The sequence below is a fragment of the Aquila chrysaetos genome, chromosome 20, assembly GCF_900496995.4.
Source record: "Aquila chrysaetos chrysaetos chromosome 20, bAquChr1.4, whole genome shotgun sequence".
Lineage (NCBI taxonomy): Eukaryota > Metazoa > Chordata > Aves > Accipitriformes > Accipitridae > Aquila > Aquila chrysaetos.
In genome coordinates, this window is record NC_044023.1 from 1,930,012 (window position 1) to 1,948,385 (window position 18,374).

At 38.2% G+C, this 18,374-nt stretch overlaps 1 protein-coding gene across 13 annotated transcripts in view; it reads left to right on the forward strand.

The window, feature by feature from the left end:
- IQSEC1 (IQ motif and Sec7 domain ArfGEF 1) overlaps window positions 1–18,374 on the forward strand; it is a 357,083-nt gene that overhangs the window by 168,806 nt on the left and 169,903 nt on the right. For 8 of the 13 annotated variants that reach the window (XM_041118608.1, XM_041118609.1, XM_041118610.1 and 5 more), the window contains one exon: window positions 1,500–1,586. The exons of the other annotated variants lie outside the window; for them this stretch is intronic. In XM_041118608.1, the coding sequence (XP_040974542.1) occupies window positions 1,500–1,586 (87 nt within the window). The remainder of the gene's footprint in view (window positions 1–1,499; window positions 1,587–18,374) is intronic. 13 annotated transcript variants of the gene reach the window in all.

Sequence of the window (18,374 nt, forward strand, 5' to 3'; positions counted from 1 at the left end):
TTATCATGGTCCATCGGTGTTTTCAGTAACATTGTCCGTCTGTCTTTAGAATTGTTCTGGTCGTTTTTCCAAGTGGTTTGAAGGTGCCACCAAGTAGTAATTGTGCACTGCGAGGTGTTAGCAGGGTATGTCCCATGATGGCAATCTGCCTCATGACTGAATTGTGTTGCACTTGTGTTTCCAAAAGCTCAAGTACTTCATAGGAGTTACCATCAGTTGCTCTCTTTAAACAGAAAACCTAACTCGGCCATGCAGTTGCTGACACACTGTTGGCAACAGAAATCAGAACAGGCTGACCTTGGTTTTTTTTAAAAAAGGATTAGTAACTGACTCCTTTCTGAACAAAGCATGACTTTTTTTGCTTAACCACACTGTTTGATCTTATGAGAGAGTGACCTCACAGGATTCACTTTAAGCCTCAGGGATGCAGAAGAATCAAAATCAATCTTCTGAAACATTTGTCAAGATGCCAAGCAAAAGATGGGGGGGAAGGTGCGTGTGTGTACACATACACACGTTCTCTATTAATAGTCAGTTTGGATGCTTACAAGTTAAATGAGTATTTTCAATTTAATGGCTACTTCTTCCATGTGTGCCTGCTATAAGAGCTAGGAAATATTGATTAATTTTTTTTATGATTTCCTAGAAGAATGCTGTGTCTAAAGAAATTTGATTAAGTGGTTTTATCATGGAGGACTTACTGTGCTAAACCTTGTTTAATGTTTCCTGGCACAAACATCAAAAATACTGAGAAGTGTACTGTGTGTTGCTTAAAGATTTTCTAAGCTTTACTTCAGATGCAATACCTTGTCTTGTTTTGCAACTCGTCTTTGTTTTTAATGAAACAATACAATCATAATGATCTGGGGTGCGGAATATCTTTTTGTGTTGTAAAACTTTTTTATTTTTTCATGCTTTGAACAAATGACAGCAATTAAATTAGTATTGCACGTTTCAGAATATTGTTTAAAACTTGGGTGAAACTTGGATTCTTTCAAATTTGTAAGTGGCATATTGCAATACGTATAATTACCGGGCTTGAAGAAAGCTTATGTCCATATTCATCACATGATTCCTCCTCATGTTTAAGCACTGTGTTTGTAATTCCATTAACAAAGAAACAGCTTGACTGGTGCAGAGTAACGTGCAAGTCTGAAGCTTCATTTCCATAGGAATTTTAACCCTCAATGTTTAGCTTTTGCCTCTGTTCCACATGGCAAGGCAAAACCAAAGTCTTAAATTGGCATTTTATCTTAATCTTGCAAGAAAACTTTGATTCTTCATTGCAACAGTTCATCACTGTCATTCTTGATGTGTATATTTAAACTATGGGACTATTTCCCTCTTTATTTCCTGGGATTCAGAATTGACAGCTGTACATCAAATTTCATTCAAAGTTATCATGAGTTTCAAATATACCTATTAGCACATGCTTTTCCCTAAAAAGCCCCTTTCTAAACACTTGGTGTTTTGACTTTGTGTTTTTCCTTGTGTCGTAGGTCTTTAAATACTCTGCACCAGTTTTGCTGTCCAGCTCCATTGTACCATACCCAGCTAGCTGTCCCTGCCACACACTCAGAGTACAGGTAAGAGTAGATACGGTCCACCCACTTCTTATTTTTGAAGAGAGATCAAATGTTAACATTTGACATAAGAAAAGGAATAGTAGTTTAAGTTTTAAAAGAAAAAAAAAAGAAAATGATTATTAGAAAAACATATCAAACATTCTTAACATCTCATAGGATAGTTCTATTCACTTCTCTCAGGCACTCTTGAATTATACAGTAAAATGAGTTTCATATGCTTTAAGAGTCACATCCCCCTAGACTCTTTGAAAGGTAGGAAGAAGCTAGTAGTAGGTTTAGTTCTCACATAACAAACATACTGAAATGTTTATATAGTTTATGCAGGATATTGATGTTGTTCTGAGCATCACTTTTTTTAACCTCTGAATATTTCATGACAGTATGTGAGGTAAGCCATGTATTGTGGCACTCTCAAGGTTAAAGGCATGGACCTGCAAAAGGCTCAGCACTGCCTTTTGATTTGAATGGAAGTAAGGGGGGTTTAAACAGATGCAGGCCCTTGATGCTAAGCAGAGTCTGCCCTGAATATATGAAAAATATATGTTTTCCAGCTAATAATGCTTCATTTAACATAGATGTCTTTACTGTGTGTTTTCCAAGCTCTCTTTGATCAAATGTGGAGAGCAGGAATTATACGTCTTAATGCAATTAATTGTTAGTGCCAGTGTTTATTTTAAATAATCTTATAGAAGCATCAAAGGACAGCTAATCTAAGTAATTAGAAATGTGAAAACTGTTAAGAAATTGTGCATGTCATGAAAAAATAGTCATTAATTTTTTTACTATTAGTGATTAACTTAGTGATAATTGCCAGCTCATGAATAATATTAATATCAAAATATTGGAAGTCTGGTGCTGAAAAATCAAATCACTTTGTACTGGTAATAAGGAAAGACAAAAACAAACAATGAATCCTAAATCTGTAAATGCATAAACATATTTCTGATTTGAATCTGTCATCTCTTAGTTATCTCTAACCATGCATGTTTGGATTCATCCTGTTGTTTTACACTGCAGCATCTGTTTGTATGTTTGGTTTTTTCTCCCATCAGAGCTCTTAGTTTTATTTGGTGGTAGAGAATGCATAGTTGAGTTGTCTTTCAACTTAGTATTCCGTCAGTGAGAAGGAGGGCCTGAACACTATTAGATTCCCCACTTGCTTTTTAATGAGGCTTTTGGTTTTCCTTTGCCCTTAGTTTATAATGCTTTAATTTTAAGGACTTGTTAGAGATCTTCCTATAGGGATGTTGATTGGAAAACCAGTTGTTTCTTGAATGTTTCGGTATCTTTCTCCATGTAGGTTATTATTTTTATCAGTAGCATTTCTTCTGGAATTAAAACTTACAACAGCATAACTTTGTGCTTAAAAAATCCTGAACTTCTCTAGCTTTTTTGTCTTTCTGTCTTTGTGCAGTAAAAAAAAAAAAAAAAAAAGCCCTAAGTGTGGCTGGATCTGTAAAGCATGTACAATTTTTAGAGTGCTAACGCGTAAAACAAGATATAGATTTGGATAATGCCCAAACATATGCCCTAAGACCTTCAGCTTTTCTGTAAGGATTGGGGTGTATGAAGGAACTCATCATTGACCTTGTTTGCTCTCAAGGAAGTTTAGGTCTCAAACTCTCCAACCGTGTGTACATACATAGCCGTAACTTCATTAGAATGGGTGGAGATACGGGAACTTCCAACAATTCATAATATAGTATTGTTGCCCATATTCACCTAACAGTAATGGAGCAAGCAACGGGTCGGTCACTGGCTGCCAGGAAACTTAATGTGCTGTACACATCGCTCACCCCTTTTCCTGGCTAAACAGTGTAGGTCTACCAGCAGAACGTGATTTGTGCTAACCTCCTTTTTTATTATGTGTGATTAGATAAAGGAGTTCAGGGACTAGATATGGCCTTGTTCTCTCTTTCCCCCAGCCCAACACACAAGTTACCTAGGTGCAAGATGAGCTTTTGCGAAAGATGTTAATGAGCCAGCAGAGCGTGCTTGTGGCAAAGATGGCCAGCTGTGTGCAGGGCTGTATGAGCACGAGTGGGCAGCAGGCTGTAGGAGGCACTTCCTCCCTTCTGTCACCACTTGTGAAACCTCCTCTGGAGCATCTGGCTTTTTGAAAGGCATCAGGATACTGGAGCAGGTCCAGCAAAGGGCCACCAAGGTGTCTGGGAGCCAGAGCACATGAAAAGTGAGGAGAGGCTGCGAGAACGGGGGCTGTTCAGCCTGGAGAAGAGAAGTCTCAGGGCTGGTGCTGTCTTCAACTCCCTAATAGGAGAGTATGGAAAAGGTGCAGCTAGCCTCTTCTAGGAGAGGATAGCACAAGAGGCAACAAAACCAGATTGCAGTAAGGCAAATTCCTATTAGATAGGTACGGGGTGGGAGAGAGAGCGGAATTTCACCCTGAGTGTGGTTAAACACTGGAACAGAGGCCAGGAGAGGAGGTGGTATCTCTGTCTTCAGTAGTACTCAGTTCGACTGGGCACAGCCCTGAGCAGCTTGATGTAGTTAGGCCTGCTTTGAGCAGGGGGCTGGACTGCACAAACCTCCAGAAGTCCCTTCTAACAAATTATCCTGTGATCCTGAAGGACTCTGTTCTCGGGAAGGAAAAAAGAGCTGCAAGTCTGTAGAATTTAGTTTCAAATTATACAGTGATGCTAATGCTGTCCCAGGTAGTATCCTACACACAAATGTGATGGTGTGTTAGACCCAGACTGTTATAGTCTTCCTCATGTCGGGAATTTGTTTGGTTTACCCATGAGTTAAATTTCACTACATCTGTAATCTTAGTCAAGTACAAATTATGCATCTGTTTTTGTAAACAACCCGTATATGGGAATCCTACTGCTGTGAATGAAAATCAGCTACTAGAACACTAACAAGATTGGGCTTTAAATTTTCACATATATTTAATAGTATTAAATTTAGCTTTTAGTCTTCCCATTTATCAATTTATATATAGAAATCATTAGAAACAAAACTAACAGAAATGGATGCTTCAGTCTGACTTCCGATTTGAGGCTTTATTTAGAAAATACGCAGAGGGATTAATTTTGTAGCCCAGAATTAAAAATTAAATTTGTTCTGAAAGAAGCAATTAATGAATGCACTACAGTGAAATCTGGAGCATCTCTGATTTGCTGTTAGCTAATTGCTGGATATTTTATTCACTCCAGCAGTTTTATTTCTAGTCAAGATGATCTTTGGCATCTGTTTTGAATTGTTAATAGGGAAATAATGCATTTTTAATAACTGCAGCTATTGCAGTAATCCCTTGCTTGCTCATTTTACAATGTTCAAAATAGACAGAAATAATACAAGTTATCTTGCATTCTCCTATTGTAAGAAAAGTCTTAGGAAGCCTAAGCATATAATGTACTTCCAGCTAGTTGTTTGTCTGTTTGTCTTCCAGTTAGGCCACATGCCTCCTGTGTTTGCTCTTTTTTATTTATTTTTGTTTGGAAATGAAAAAGAAAAAAAAAAGCAAAAACAAAAACAAAAAAAACCCCAACCCAAACAGTAATGTCTGTAGCTTGGGCACTTTGACTCCCTCTCCCTTTCTGCCTCCCAAAGTGGAGCTGTAAAACCAGCATACGCTAGTTGAAAGCTGCAAATTCCATGAGGTGTTCTGTATCCGTTAGTGATCATTTGAATAGAGGTTTTATTTTTGGTGTGAAGGGCAAAGTAAAGGAGACAGTGGTACTCCCTGGAGAGCCTTCCAAAAGGGCCTGGATCCATGTAGTCTTGTACTTCAGTTGCTGAGCCTCTTGCTTGATACGGCTTGCGTTATCTCAGTGGCCTTGCAGCTAGAATATGTGCAAAGCAAAGCCCAGAGATACAATGGCATTCAGAGAAAGTAAATTTAATCATCTCTGCTTCTTGTTTGAAGAACAGTCTGTTCCCAGCATTTTCTAAACACATCTTCTAAACATATCTTTCTAAACAACCTTCAGTTAGTACTTCAGCCTATCTGTATAGGTGCTAGATACCTTATACTAATAACATACACATACTTTCGTGCACCTGATAGTTGTTGACTTGGAGTGTATCACTTGAACCTTCAAGTTACTCAGCTGTTTACACCACTCCTGAACACTCAGGGTTCATTTACAGTCTGAGGATAGTTCATCTGCCCTCTAGCCCTAGTGCTGCTGTAGCCGTTAGCTATTCAGGCTTTTGTGCGATGAGTGTTACAGCAGAAATGACTGTAGGAATGGCTCCACACAGGAAGATATAATGTAGAAGAGTGCCCATGCTTGGGAATATAAAGTCTTATTCATATCTGTATTCTTTGTATGGATATTTAATAGGCTGACATATGCACCTACAACTGTGGACAGATTTGCTTACCGCTAATATCTAAGCGTCTTTTCAACTGATGTGTTTATTCATAACTATGATTTGCTTGTTCTGATTTGCATGAAATGTTGGCTGTCACTCATTCCTTTCTCCATCCACTTTACCTTCCATCCTTCTAATATTAAATTAGATGCCCTTATCATGTCCAAAGACCATTTTCAAAATCGTGAAGCTAGAGATTTTTCTTTTCTTTTTTTTTTTTCCCCAGTGATACCTGTGAAAACAAAAAGATAATGCAAAGGATGTTATAGTACCAAAGAAATCCCATCATTTTCTTGCAGTCTCTACCTGCTTAATGTTTAATCAGCACCTCTGGGAGGTAAAAACATTATTCTGAAAATACTGTACTTATGTGAAATTTTAATGTGGAATCTTTGTTTCACCAGGTAATGTTGGCTTACATGCAACAAACCACAGTATGGAAGACGATAGAAGGATTGATTGTGCTATTTCTTTTTGTCTGAGCCACTGGTAGGCATTGTAGCTATTTTGTTACCATAACTGGTTAACACAGAAGCTTAACTTACAATGATGTGTAGCTGACAGATGCTTCTATATTGTGTTAGAGTGGTTTGGTTTTTTGTAAGCTTTTTCAAGAGCATGGTGAGAATTCTTGCACACTAGGCACACTAAGGGAAGATCGGGAACTTTTTGCTTAGATTCCTGAAAGTGAAGAATACCTGTTTACAGATAAGTTTGGTTCTTTGCAACTCTGTTTATTTTTTCAACTGATGAGCACTATACTGTTTCCCAGGCTTAGACACATAGCAAATACTTCACATGTCCTTCATACAAGCATCTATAAAGACATTCCACTCTACACAGCAGACTCCTCAGCCCTGTGGTAGTTCCCCAGTCAATGATGAGTCACAGGTGAAGCTGTAGTTGCAGGAGCCGTACTTCAGAATCCTTTGTACTATTGATACAACTATTTATTGAAGTTTTCTACCAAAAAAAAAAAGTTAAATAGGAATCCTATTTCTAACTGAATAGCGATTGCCTAGCTATACAATTTAGCACATTTAAGCACCGTAGCCTCTCTTTATAATACGCGTAGATTTAAAAGCTTGACAATATTTTTTCAAATTGAGCAAAGGAGTGAAAGCAACAACATAGCTCAGACCAGCCAGCATACTGCAACAAAGATGGAATGTGCAGATGAAGAAAGCAAAACAGATCCAAACTCTGACCAAATCATATACTCTGTACTAAGTCAGTATGAGGTTCAGATGATTATATAAGGCATCTGTGTTCAAACCCTATGGCAAGGGAAAGCTGGCATTAATTATAGTAATACTTGTAATTTTCCACTTGATGCGTACGTGATCTCGCAATGCAAAAGTGGTGAATTGTCTTCATACACAGCAAACTCTTTGAAAACAATCAGGAGTTGGCAGAATATCATGAAATTTACTATTTGGTTTTGGATTTTCTTGTTTTTTCTTCCTTCATTGTGTTCCTTTCCATCCTCCTCCTTTAGCGTGTTGTTTAGTTTAAAGGAAGTGACCACTCGTGGTTGTGTTACTGGTAAAGAAGTGACCTCGTACAAGCTTCCTGCTAAGCCGGCATCCCTTCCTCCACCCGCCATAAAGCACATTATAGCATTACAGATGTAGGTATTCCAAACTGCTTCTTTAATAGCCTTTGTGCCTTCTGGTTTGTAGCACCATTCATGATGCTGGCAACTCTGCATGGAAACAGAGTTGTTCCTCCTACTTTAAAAAACGGTGGGGGGAGTAGTAGAGTGCAGATCTGTTACTCATCAATATTTCTGTATGTAAATCACCAGCAGAAGGGGAATGCATCTGTTCTGCATTTTCAGTGGTATGTGGGCAGTGACAATACCTGTGGAAAGTTTCTTTTAAACATGTTAAAAATAAAGGAACCATGGCCATAGTAGGCTGTGTATGTGTATGACTACTTAATGTAGTATTTCCTTTGGGAAAAACAGAAATTGCCCTTTCAAAACAGCTTTTGCCTCCGAGTTTAACTCTAAGTGTTGGCCTAGGCTCATTTGGTGGTTCTTCATTGTGTTGAAAGTCCTGTATCTGAGATTGAAATGGATTAATCGGATCATACTTACAAACAAGTTACACAATTTTGTGGATTTAAAAACAAAACAAAACAAATCTCAAGCTTAATTTTCCTAATGCTGTTCCCTGTGATTCTGTTCCTCTGTCTTTTTTCTTTCTCGCCCCCCTCTTCCTTGGCAGGGAAGATAATGTTCTGCACCAGTTCTGCTGTCCACCTTCGGGGTCTAGTAGTCCATCTTCAAGATAACAGAGAAGCTCGGGGTCGCTAAGTATGCAGTCAGTGCTACACCTGTATAGTCCATCTCTCCTCTCTTACTGGTGTGTATGGGACTGACACTTGCATGGATGCCATAGGATTCTGATTCATGTCAAGTTTGAGTTATTCAGAATGGCACAGCCGTAAATTTTGGCCATTGATGGTTGGTAATCTCCTCTCCATGCTTTTCTACAGCTCTCTTCCTTGTGTCTAGTATTTAAAACACACGCAAACTGTAAACAAATATATAAAATGCACAGTTTATTTTGAACTAAAATAAACGGTACCATAAGTCTTTAAGTGTACTGTGAGTTTTGTTACTGTATGTACGTGGTCATGTGGTATGAAGGGTGCAAACTAATGTGATTTCTTCTCCCCCAAATGTTGAGGCTATCAGGCAGGAGGGGAAGCTATTTTTTAGAATCTGTATTAGGCTGGTTTTACTGCTAACAGTCCTAGAAGTTTGTTTCAAGGTTAGGCAAACATCAACGTGACTTTTTATGAACGTTACTATATAGAGATTAACCGTTCTCTCTTTGCTTTTTGATTGTTCTGAGGACCCAGCACATTTATGTTGTTACAGCAGATACTCTAACTATGAGTGATTACATTTCTAAGCTTCTTTGAGGTCTGTCTGCTAATTTTGCTTGCCTGTGTTTGTGAAAGTCTTGTATTAAGCATTAGCAAAAGTACAAGATCATTACTCATGTATTTCTTTTACCTAACTGGTGACAATATTTTTCTCTAAGCTGTGCACAAGACTGTCGTCAAAGGAATGAACTTGTAATTGAATGGCCCTGTAGCTGCAACCAGATAAATGTGAACGTGTCCATGGGTGTCTAAGAATAGAGTCAAGTTACCATTGCCCAAAAGGCGCTTTGTTGATTACATCTTTGCAGACACGTCTTGTGGCTCTAAAATAACTGGAGGATTTCTACTGGTTGGATCTTCCAAACTTAAACAGCCCAGGCAGATGTACCAAGAAAGAGAATTTCTATGAAGTGGCATTTACTAGCCCAAAGCTAGCAAGAAGGAAAAAACTGATGGGGCGGTGGGGAGAAAAGGCTCTTAAGTCTGTTGTTGCTGTAATGGGTTAAAATGTTACTCCAAACTGTCTGGAGCTCACGTGAAGGCAGAGGTGGTTGGGTGTAGGGTGAAAAGCTGATATTTATTTTTAGTTATCTGTGGCTTTGAGGATGGGATAAAAGCAGAATCATCAGGATCAAGAAGGGAAGAACTGTGAAGGTAGCATGAGGCTCATTCTCATCCTGTATAATGTGCTTTTTTATGATCCTGAAGGAATTAATATAAAAAAACAGAATACAGGTTATTTGCTTTTCAGTTAAACTTGATCAACTGTTTCTATCCTTCCTGTTAAAAGTTATCTTGTGCTTGCCTTAGGTATGATTGTGAAGTGTCCAAGGCCTAAGGAAGAATTTGCTTGTAGAAGGCTAATCTGCCTTCGTGATCTTGCAGGTTTGTCTATGTCCTTTGTTCTGACTGCAGACTGTAAACAATATATGGCTTCTTCTATTATTTGGTTTTGAATGTTCCTTAGTTTCATGTGTTGGTCAGTCATTTGGCATTACAATATATATGAAGTACTTTCATTCCCACTGTAAAATTTGAAAATTACGTATGCAAAAATTGTGTAGTAGATTACTGCAGTTTTTTATATCCCTGGAAGTGCTCTGATGTTTACTGGGTAGGATAAAACATTGAACTGTTTGAATGTTGCTCCCAATTTTGGTCTTTTACTGCTATAATTAAGAGTTTCTCAAGAGTTGCTTCCCAAAGATAGAAACAGTAGGAATTTCTGATATTTTGACTTGCTTATCTCCCTCCCAAATGTAAACAGTAATTAACTGTCTCAGTGTACTGAACTGAAGCACTGTAATTATTCTCTTCCATAGGGTAGGATTTGTCCAATCTTTTCAATAAGTATCTTTTGTATATTTGTGTAAAGGAAAACAAAGAAGAAAGACTACTACTTAAACATGAAAATTAAAACCACCAACTCTAGGTGCCAGCCCTTTTGCCTTGAAGAGACAGCAGTTGATTACCCTGAATGTGGTTGCAGTTAATGATGTGTCTCGGGAGAAAATGAAGTCAAAGACTGATCAGTGTTATTAGCTGTAACCGGACGCTATCATTGGTTGTTTTCTATCTGGTAGTTTTCCAATTATGGGAAAATAGCATCATTATAAGTTGCTGGCATTTGAAACAATTTGAGTTGGTATCAGTAGTATCATCAAATCATGGCATTTACTCTTTGTGGAGCAAATAGAGAAGCTGACCTTCTCTGATGCAGTGAAAGTCAGAAATGCAGAAGTAAACATTTTCCTATTTAAATAAATCATGGCTGGCTAAATAAAACATGCTATGAATCTCAGGATTTTGCACTAGAGCCTAGTAGGGGTTCTCTTTTAGTTAACCAGAGTTTAGAAGTAGATGACCTAAATGCTGCGCATTATTATAAAACAGAGAAAGGTACCAGTGGAAAAATTTGCTTTTTCGCCTGATCCTTAGATGCATTTGGACTGTTTCTGTGAAGAGTGAAGACTGTCTTATTGTGCATTCTGGTATGGAAGGTGGAGTAGAAATGGCATTTTTCATAGACCAAATTTCTTCATTCAGGAGCTGTTTTGGGAGAATTCAGTTAGAGAATTTCTTCTTTGGCACCTGTAGGCACTTGTACCTAGTAGGATCAGGCTATTTTGTTTTTCTTCTGCAATGTGGAGTTCTCCTTTGCAAACATATTCAGCTCTTACATTCTTTTGGGTGGTTTTGCCTAAAATAAGTGGGTGAGACCAGTTTTGCAGAGCAACTACTGACTTGCTGTTATTTGCTGTACTTGTGTTACTTTCTCTCTGTAATGGATGGTGGGAAGTCATTAAAACAGCTGAGAGCAGTGTGTGCGGACCCTTTGTGCTTGAATGGTATGGATTTTTATGCACCACTAGATGGAGCAAAAAAACCAGTTCAACTGTGATAAATTAGAGACTTATCTCCCAAAGTAGACTTTAAAATAACTCTAGCTGAAGCAAAATATTGTGTAACATAAAGAGAAGAAATAATTCCCTGAAAAATGTAGTAGGGTGCAGATCTTAAGCATGACTGAAATCGAGCTTTTAAAATTCTCCCTTAGCCATTCTACCAGCTATGTAATTGAATGTGGATTGCCACAATTTCAAGCAACTCAAGATTCCTAATGAATGTGAATTATGTATATAGTTTATGGCCAAGGAAGCTCCTTACTTGAGCAGGTGCCTGGGGATGGCAGAATGTAACCTGCTGATCAGAATGGAGCAGCATTGAAGCAGCATTTAAGGTGAGTCGTAGAGGTCGTTGTCAAGAGGTAGGGACTTGGCTGCTGTCCCCTCTGAAACCACCTGACTTCCAGTTTTGAAAGAGGGACATTCATGTTATGCAATACTGATTTGCCAAACTGACCATTTTGAAGTGCAGCACTAAGTCCTTTTTCACCTCAAATACTGAAACGGAGCACGAAGTTCTCAGAAAATGTAAACCCCAAAATGTCTACGCAAGCATCTGTGAAAGTACTTTACTATCTTTACGTCGTTGCCAGGATTGTGAGTGGTGGTAGCATTTTTCGAGTTTTTTACAGCAATTGAATAGTTCCTGAAGTGGTGGCTAGAGGGAGCTCCAATGCAGTCTGTTTCAAAGCTTTCTCAGTAAGTGAATCATTACACATACAGCCTATTTTATTACCTGAAGCTGTAGATGAAAACAAAGGAGGAAGCCATCTATATTTACTTTTGCATGCTATTAACACTGGCGATTGATAAGTATTTGATCATGGGGAATGACAAAATGGATATATATGCCAGCATGCTCTACAGTCAATGTTGTTTATCTATTTTATAATTATTATCATAAATACATTGTTTGTTTGTGTAGTTTGGTCTGCCTCTACCTTCCTCAAGTTGTAATACAGAATATATTCCAGGGAAGGTGGGTGCATGTGTTTAGCAATATATGAATAGTCATATGGGGTATTTAGACATCCTACTGTCAGATGTCTGATGGTTATGTAGAAAGGAGTATAAGAACAAGACAAACATACAGTGATACGTCTCCTAGGCTCCTGTAGACTTTGGCAAGAAACTAATCCATAGGTGATGTCTAGTAGATTTTCAAATAAATTGATAATTACTATTTAAAAAAAAAAAAGCATGAAACAATTTCAAAACTGCTAGATAGATGTTTCTGCTATCAAAGCAGCAGAAATTCTCATGTTACTGTTCTACCTCTACTACATTAATTATAATAATTCAGTTAAGGGTATCACACCTGTATTTACAGGGCATTTGGTGTTATGAACTTTTTCTCTCATGTGCAGGTATGTTTCACAATTTCTTTTAACTTCACAAAATGTGCACAGCAGTTGCTCAGACTGGGTGGGGAATCTGTAAGCAAGCACAGCTGTGCAGAAAGTTTGAATCATCTGCAGCAGTAATAGCTTAATGTGACTCAGCTGAACAGAAGCTTGATTTTTATTCCCTCCTTCCCCTCCTCTACTGCCTGGTGAAGGACCCTGCCTTCCTTTCTGAAGGGAGGCCCTGGTACCCGACAGGATTACCTGAATGTGCCAGGTAGTGAACTCAGTGCTTGTTGGGGCCGGTTCCTAGCTGTGATCAGGGGATCACTTGTTCTGATGAGCTGACAAAAATGGATAGATAAAGAGGAGACAGAACTTAATTGAGTCAGTCCACAAGGAGAAGCAACATCTAATGAGTTTGGTGAGAGTTTTTCCTGGCTATCTCTGGATCAAATTCAGCCTCCTTCTCTCAGCTACTGGTTGGCTTTTATGACTCAGTCCTGCTGCCATTCAGTTCCCACCCTGTGACACAGAGATGTTCGTTTACTGACCCTTAAAATAGACTTTGGAGACCTTCTTGGGGATGGGAGGGACTCGCTCAGAGTGCGTTATTTTTGTTTTTCACAACAGCATGCTACAGGGTCAGAAGGAAAGAGTAGCTATACAGCTAACGTGTTTGGGTTTGCATAGTAAGGGTATAGTAAACATTTGGGTACTCATTAAAGACAACTTCTATTAAATAAAGATGCTAATAAGATCCTGATTAGTATGGCTTCCTTTGTGCTCAGTTAACATCTTTATCTGCAATTAATGTTTTACCTTGGTCGTTTCTGTAAAATATGGGTGTTGCTGTTTTCCCTTTAGAGTTGGGGATGAGATTTTAGAACATTTGAAAATAATTATCTGTATTTACTAAACAAGCTGGGAAGCTGAAATTTCAAATAACCAAAACCCATTTCTTCCTACAGTTATGTTTACTTTCCATATTCAAGTGAAAATTTTTACACGGTATTTTTCATGAAAAATACATCCCTTTCTATTTTCTAGTGTTTCAAGCAAGTGCTTTTGGTTTTATACCCATTAGAGTTATTTGGGTTTCTTTTTTTTGATGTTATTTGTATGCTCTTTGGCCTTTAGTGATTTTTGGCTGATGCATTCATAGAACAAATGGATAAAATCAACCCAATTTATGATCCATTAATGTAAGCATTTTTTCCTAAAGAAATTATGTCACTTCTCATTCACCTCTGAATTTTTTTTCTAGCCAATCACTGGAGCATTGCACACCTGAAAATGAGATAGTATTGAAATCTGTCTTGCTCTCTTCCTCAATTAAATTCATCTTTATGGAGAATTCAATTAGTTGTAATTGATATTTTATGACAAGATTTTGCCAGAGGCTGGTGTAGTGCAGATAATTAATCTTGATCAGGAAATGTTACTTAAATAATTTTATTTTGTAATCCTACAAGCAGTATTATTAATAAGGTGACACGTATTCTGACACTGGAAAGAATGGGCAGCTAGCCCGTTGTTCAGTCTCTTAGATGTAGCAGATGTTTCTGACAAACAAGTTTGTTTGCTTGTTGGTCACGAGGTGTCTGATTAAAGCAATTTCACTCAGCTTTGTTCTTTGTTAGTGGGTGAGCTCTCAGCTGTGCCCGCTGCTGTCAGCTGGCTGTGGAAGCCACGAGATTGCTGTTGGTGCCTCTAGGATTCAGCATGAAATTGAGGTGCTCTCCACATGTGTTTAGCTCTTCAGAAGCCCACAAAGACATATCTTCTGCTTTATAATGAGACTTTACTATTGAAGGCTCCTTTTCTTTTTTTTTTTTCTTTTTTATTTTGGGGAGCTCAATGAAAATATATTTAATTCAGTGCTGCCAATACATACTGGATTCCAAGTAAGACATGAACAGTAGTAGTTCTTCCCACAAACTGCTTGGTTAGATTACTTCAAGGCAAGAAAATAGCTAGTGCTTTTTAAAAAAAAAAAAACAAAACTGAAAACAACTGAGTAATAGGCATTATCAATTCATTTAACATTTTTCATTAAAGACTTAAGGATGATCAAAGAGCCAACAAGGGAGGCAAAGGTTTAGGTGTGTAAGTGGAGCAGCAGGAAGCCTGTCATTTTATTACAGATGAGGCTAAATGAATCCTGAGCTTTGCTTTCATGTTTCATTAGGCATTTGTCTCAGCCACAAAACTTAGTCCAGCTTGAGAAAGTCTGCAGTTAGCTTAGCCATGAATAGGAAAATTTGGGAGGCAATTTTTATTAGCCTCCATGTAAGATGCTTTATCTGTCAAAACTTGGAGTGGTAAAATATGTAGCTGTGGAGGCTAGAACTGAAGATGAGGTGGTGCCTCCTCTAGCCAGATGTGCAAGTTTCTGCCAGTTGTTCGTTTTATCTAATTCTCTGGTACTGAAAAGTTAAATGGTAGAATAGTCTTTGGGTAATATGTATGAAATTGAAGGATGGGGAAGATTCATTTGAAGCTTATTCTCTTTAGGTATTTTGACGTTTTCCTTCCTTGTTCTTTGTGTTTTGAGGGCTTTTCGAAAACAATTTCACAGTAGTGTGTGTGTGTATATACATATATATGCACACATATATAGCAGTTTCCCAAGTATGATTGTTCTCCAAATATGTACAGCTGCATCCAGATGGCAGTCAGAACCTTTGGCCTTCTCAGATGCATCTGGGACTGCATAGTCCGATTTCTTGGTTTCCATTGAAGTTATACTGGTTCCCATGGGTACAAAGGCACCCTGCACTGTTCTACTGTAAATACTGTTTGGAACATAGAATGAATATGGCAATCGCTTGTGAACTCTGAAGTTATGTAAAGCATGTAGTCACCTTATTGTGGTTTCAACTGGCTCCTTTTATTATGAAAAGTTGTGAAAATTATTATTATGGTAAATTTTTATATCTACTATATAAATGTATACGTACATATATATATGCACACAAATATATAAATTTTTTAGATCTGCTACTTATACACTCTGATATTTGTGTAACTTCTAAGTGTTGGACAAGAGCCACTGCAAACTGGGCCTGTGCGGAACCCCTGACTTGTCCTGCAGCTGCCCTTGGTGAAACCCAGCACCGGTGCAGAAGAGTCTGTAGCCTACGGGATCCATTTGGTACTGTCAGGAAGGTGCCTGTCTCAACTTCTCAGACGTGTTTGAAAGTCAATGTGCCTCTGTAAATTCACTCAGCACGCTTGATAAATGTAAACTGCCAGTTGGCTGAAAAATCATGTTTCCTTTCTATTGACTAGGTTGCTCTGTAGCTTCCCCATCCTGCTTCCAGCATGCACACTTACTAACCCCACTTTTTGTTGTTTTGCCACAGACATGCTGACGTAGCTCCAGTTGTGCTTGTTTTCAGATTCTGTGGTAGTTCGCTAGTTGCATGGTATTTAACTTAGATTTGTAAGCCTTTTCTTCCAGAAAACAATGATGCTTTTAACAAAATCTAACCCCATTTTCAATTCAGTAGGTCTGTAGCCTACAGGAGGAGTAGAATTACTAAAACATTTACTGTGCATATGTAGTGACAAAAAGGTTATTTTCTCTATTTAAAAGAAGCATCATAACCTCTGACAGACTGATACAGTGCACTACAATGTAAATCATTGAATTTGCTTATGTAAATATCTCTGTCAATTTTCGTTTTCAGAAATGATGAAATTAATATAATTGATGCAGCTTTACCAAGTAGTAGGGAAACAGCACATTGATCGTAGGTCTTTGAATCCTCTTAACAGCTTGTGTAATTCTGTTACATTTCCCGGGAAACAAAAGGGTCACGTACACTGATCTATAGCATCTTGTAATCTGCTGCTCCTTCTTAAATGCTAGGTAATCAAAGACAAATGTCACTGACATGCAGAGAAATAATCATTGATTGCAAGTGAACGTATTGAAGTAGGTTGAAAGTCATATGAATTCTTAAACTGTAATACTGATGTTTCTGGGCAGCTACAGGAACGAATAGCTTTGTCATGGTACGTGATAGATTAGCTTCTGGCAGCATAGACTGTGGCTCACACTGTCTACAGATCTGTGCAAGGGAATAAGGCTCCTCTTTAAGCCTTTTGTTTTTCTGTATGTATGTAAGCATTTGCAGTATGCAAACTACAGGGAGGTGCCTGCAGTATATGGTAATATGTGGGAAATACTTAAGCTGCAAACTTCTCTCAGAGCACTCATTCTGAACTGGGGATTTAAAATCTGCTGGCTTGAAGATGAGAAAAAAACCGTTAGTCTATAAACCAATATGAAAAGTGGAATAAAGTCTGTCACTGAACCACTCCTGTGGTGCAGCCATGTACTGTTCCATACCAACAGATCTTTTAGGCTTTGAACTGTCTGCAGTCATAATGTTCTTAAGTATACATGAAGGAGATATACCCAACAGAAATAGTTGCCATTTTAAAGGATGAAGTCATAAGTCTCTGCTCTTAGGATATAATGTAATGGAGCCAATTTGGTGTGTTCATTTTCATATTCAACTTGATGGTTTTTTTACTTTGCTTCATCACTCTTGCACTTCAGGCTGCTGCTAGCTGTTTTAGGAGGACAGTAGTAACACTATAGCTTGCAAAAGGACACATGATATTCAAACACATGTTTTAAATTACCCATCCTTTTTAGGTTTACTCAACAGCCTTTGTTTTCTGTTATTTTTCAGTCAAGTGATCTCAAATGCCATGAAAGGATACTTGCAGAATTTAGATCTTTGTGGTACCTGGGTGCACACTGGTATGGGGACTTGTGCAGAGAGTACCCTTCTGTCTATACCGAAGCTTCTGTGCTTTGTCCTTGCAAGTGGTATAATTTTGCTTACACTGGGGGTAAGCAGTCACACAAAAGAGCAGTTAGCCTGACTAGGTTACTCTAAGTGCTTAATTCACAGTAATTGACAAACCTTACACATAATGTTAAAGTGTTTTCAGATTTATGACTCTCATAAGCATCACTTTCTTTGCAGATGATATGCAAACAAAGGGAAAGGTAGCTGATTCTGGCCAGTAGACACAAATGAGAACTTTTAATGGAGAGTAAGTTTGTCCAGCCATATTGTTGAACAAGACATTTTCAAACACTTCAGGTCTCAGATTACATTAGCATGCTGGCCCTTTGCCTCACAGAGGATTAAACATAGATCTGGAAACTTTAATGTCTTCAAATCAAATTATATACAATTGGCTGCTGCTATCAGCAAAGCACTTTCTCTTCCTTCTTTGGAAAACCTCAGTTCCCATGTTGCATGTATGAGTTGGTTTTGTTTTCATGGTTCTAAATTTGAGCTGCAAATAGTAGTGAAGTTTGTTAATAAACATTTGATCTTCATGTAACTCTGGGAATAAGTGTAATTTAAATGATGGGCTTTACTTCTAACAAACCCAAAACCACATCACTGCAATATTTTAATACGAAATCAGTTCCTCTGGCAAGATATCACCTTGAAAACCAAAGCTGATTAGATGTTCAGCAGATAATAAATTCTAAACTGTTTGCTGTCATGAGGGTGGTTCCTTGATAAAGATATTTCCCCCCAACCCCCCCGCCTCTGCCAAAGTTCAGGGCTGGGGGACTTGCAGCTCCTTTGGAAAACCCGGTAGAAAGCTGGGATGCCTAAATACAAGGCATACATGATTGGCGTGAACTCTGAAACTGCATCATAAGACATAGCGGTGAACAGTCTTAAACAGCAGGGCCATTAACCTTTAGATGTTATTGCTGGAGTTAATCTAGCTGGTGGGAGTTTTTTAAAATTAAT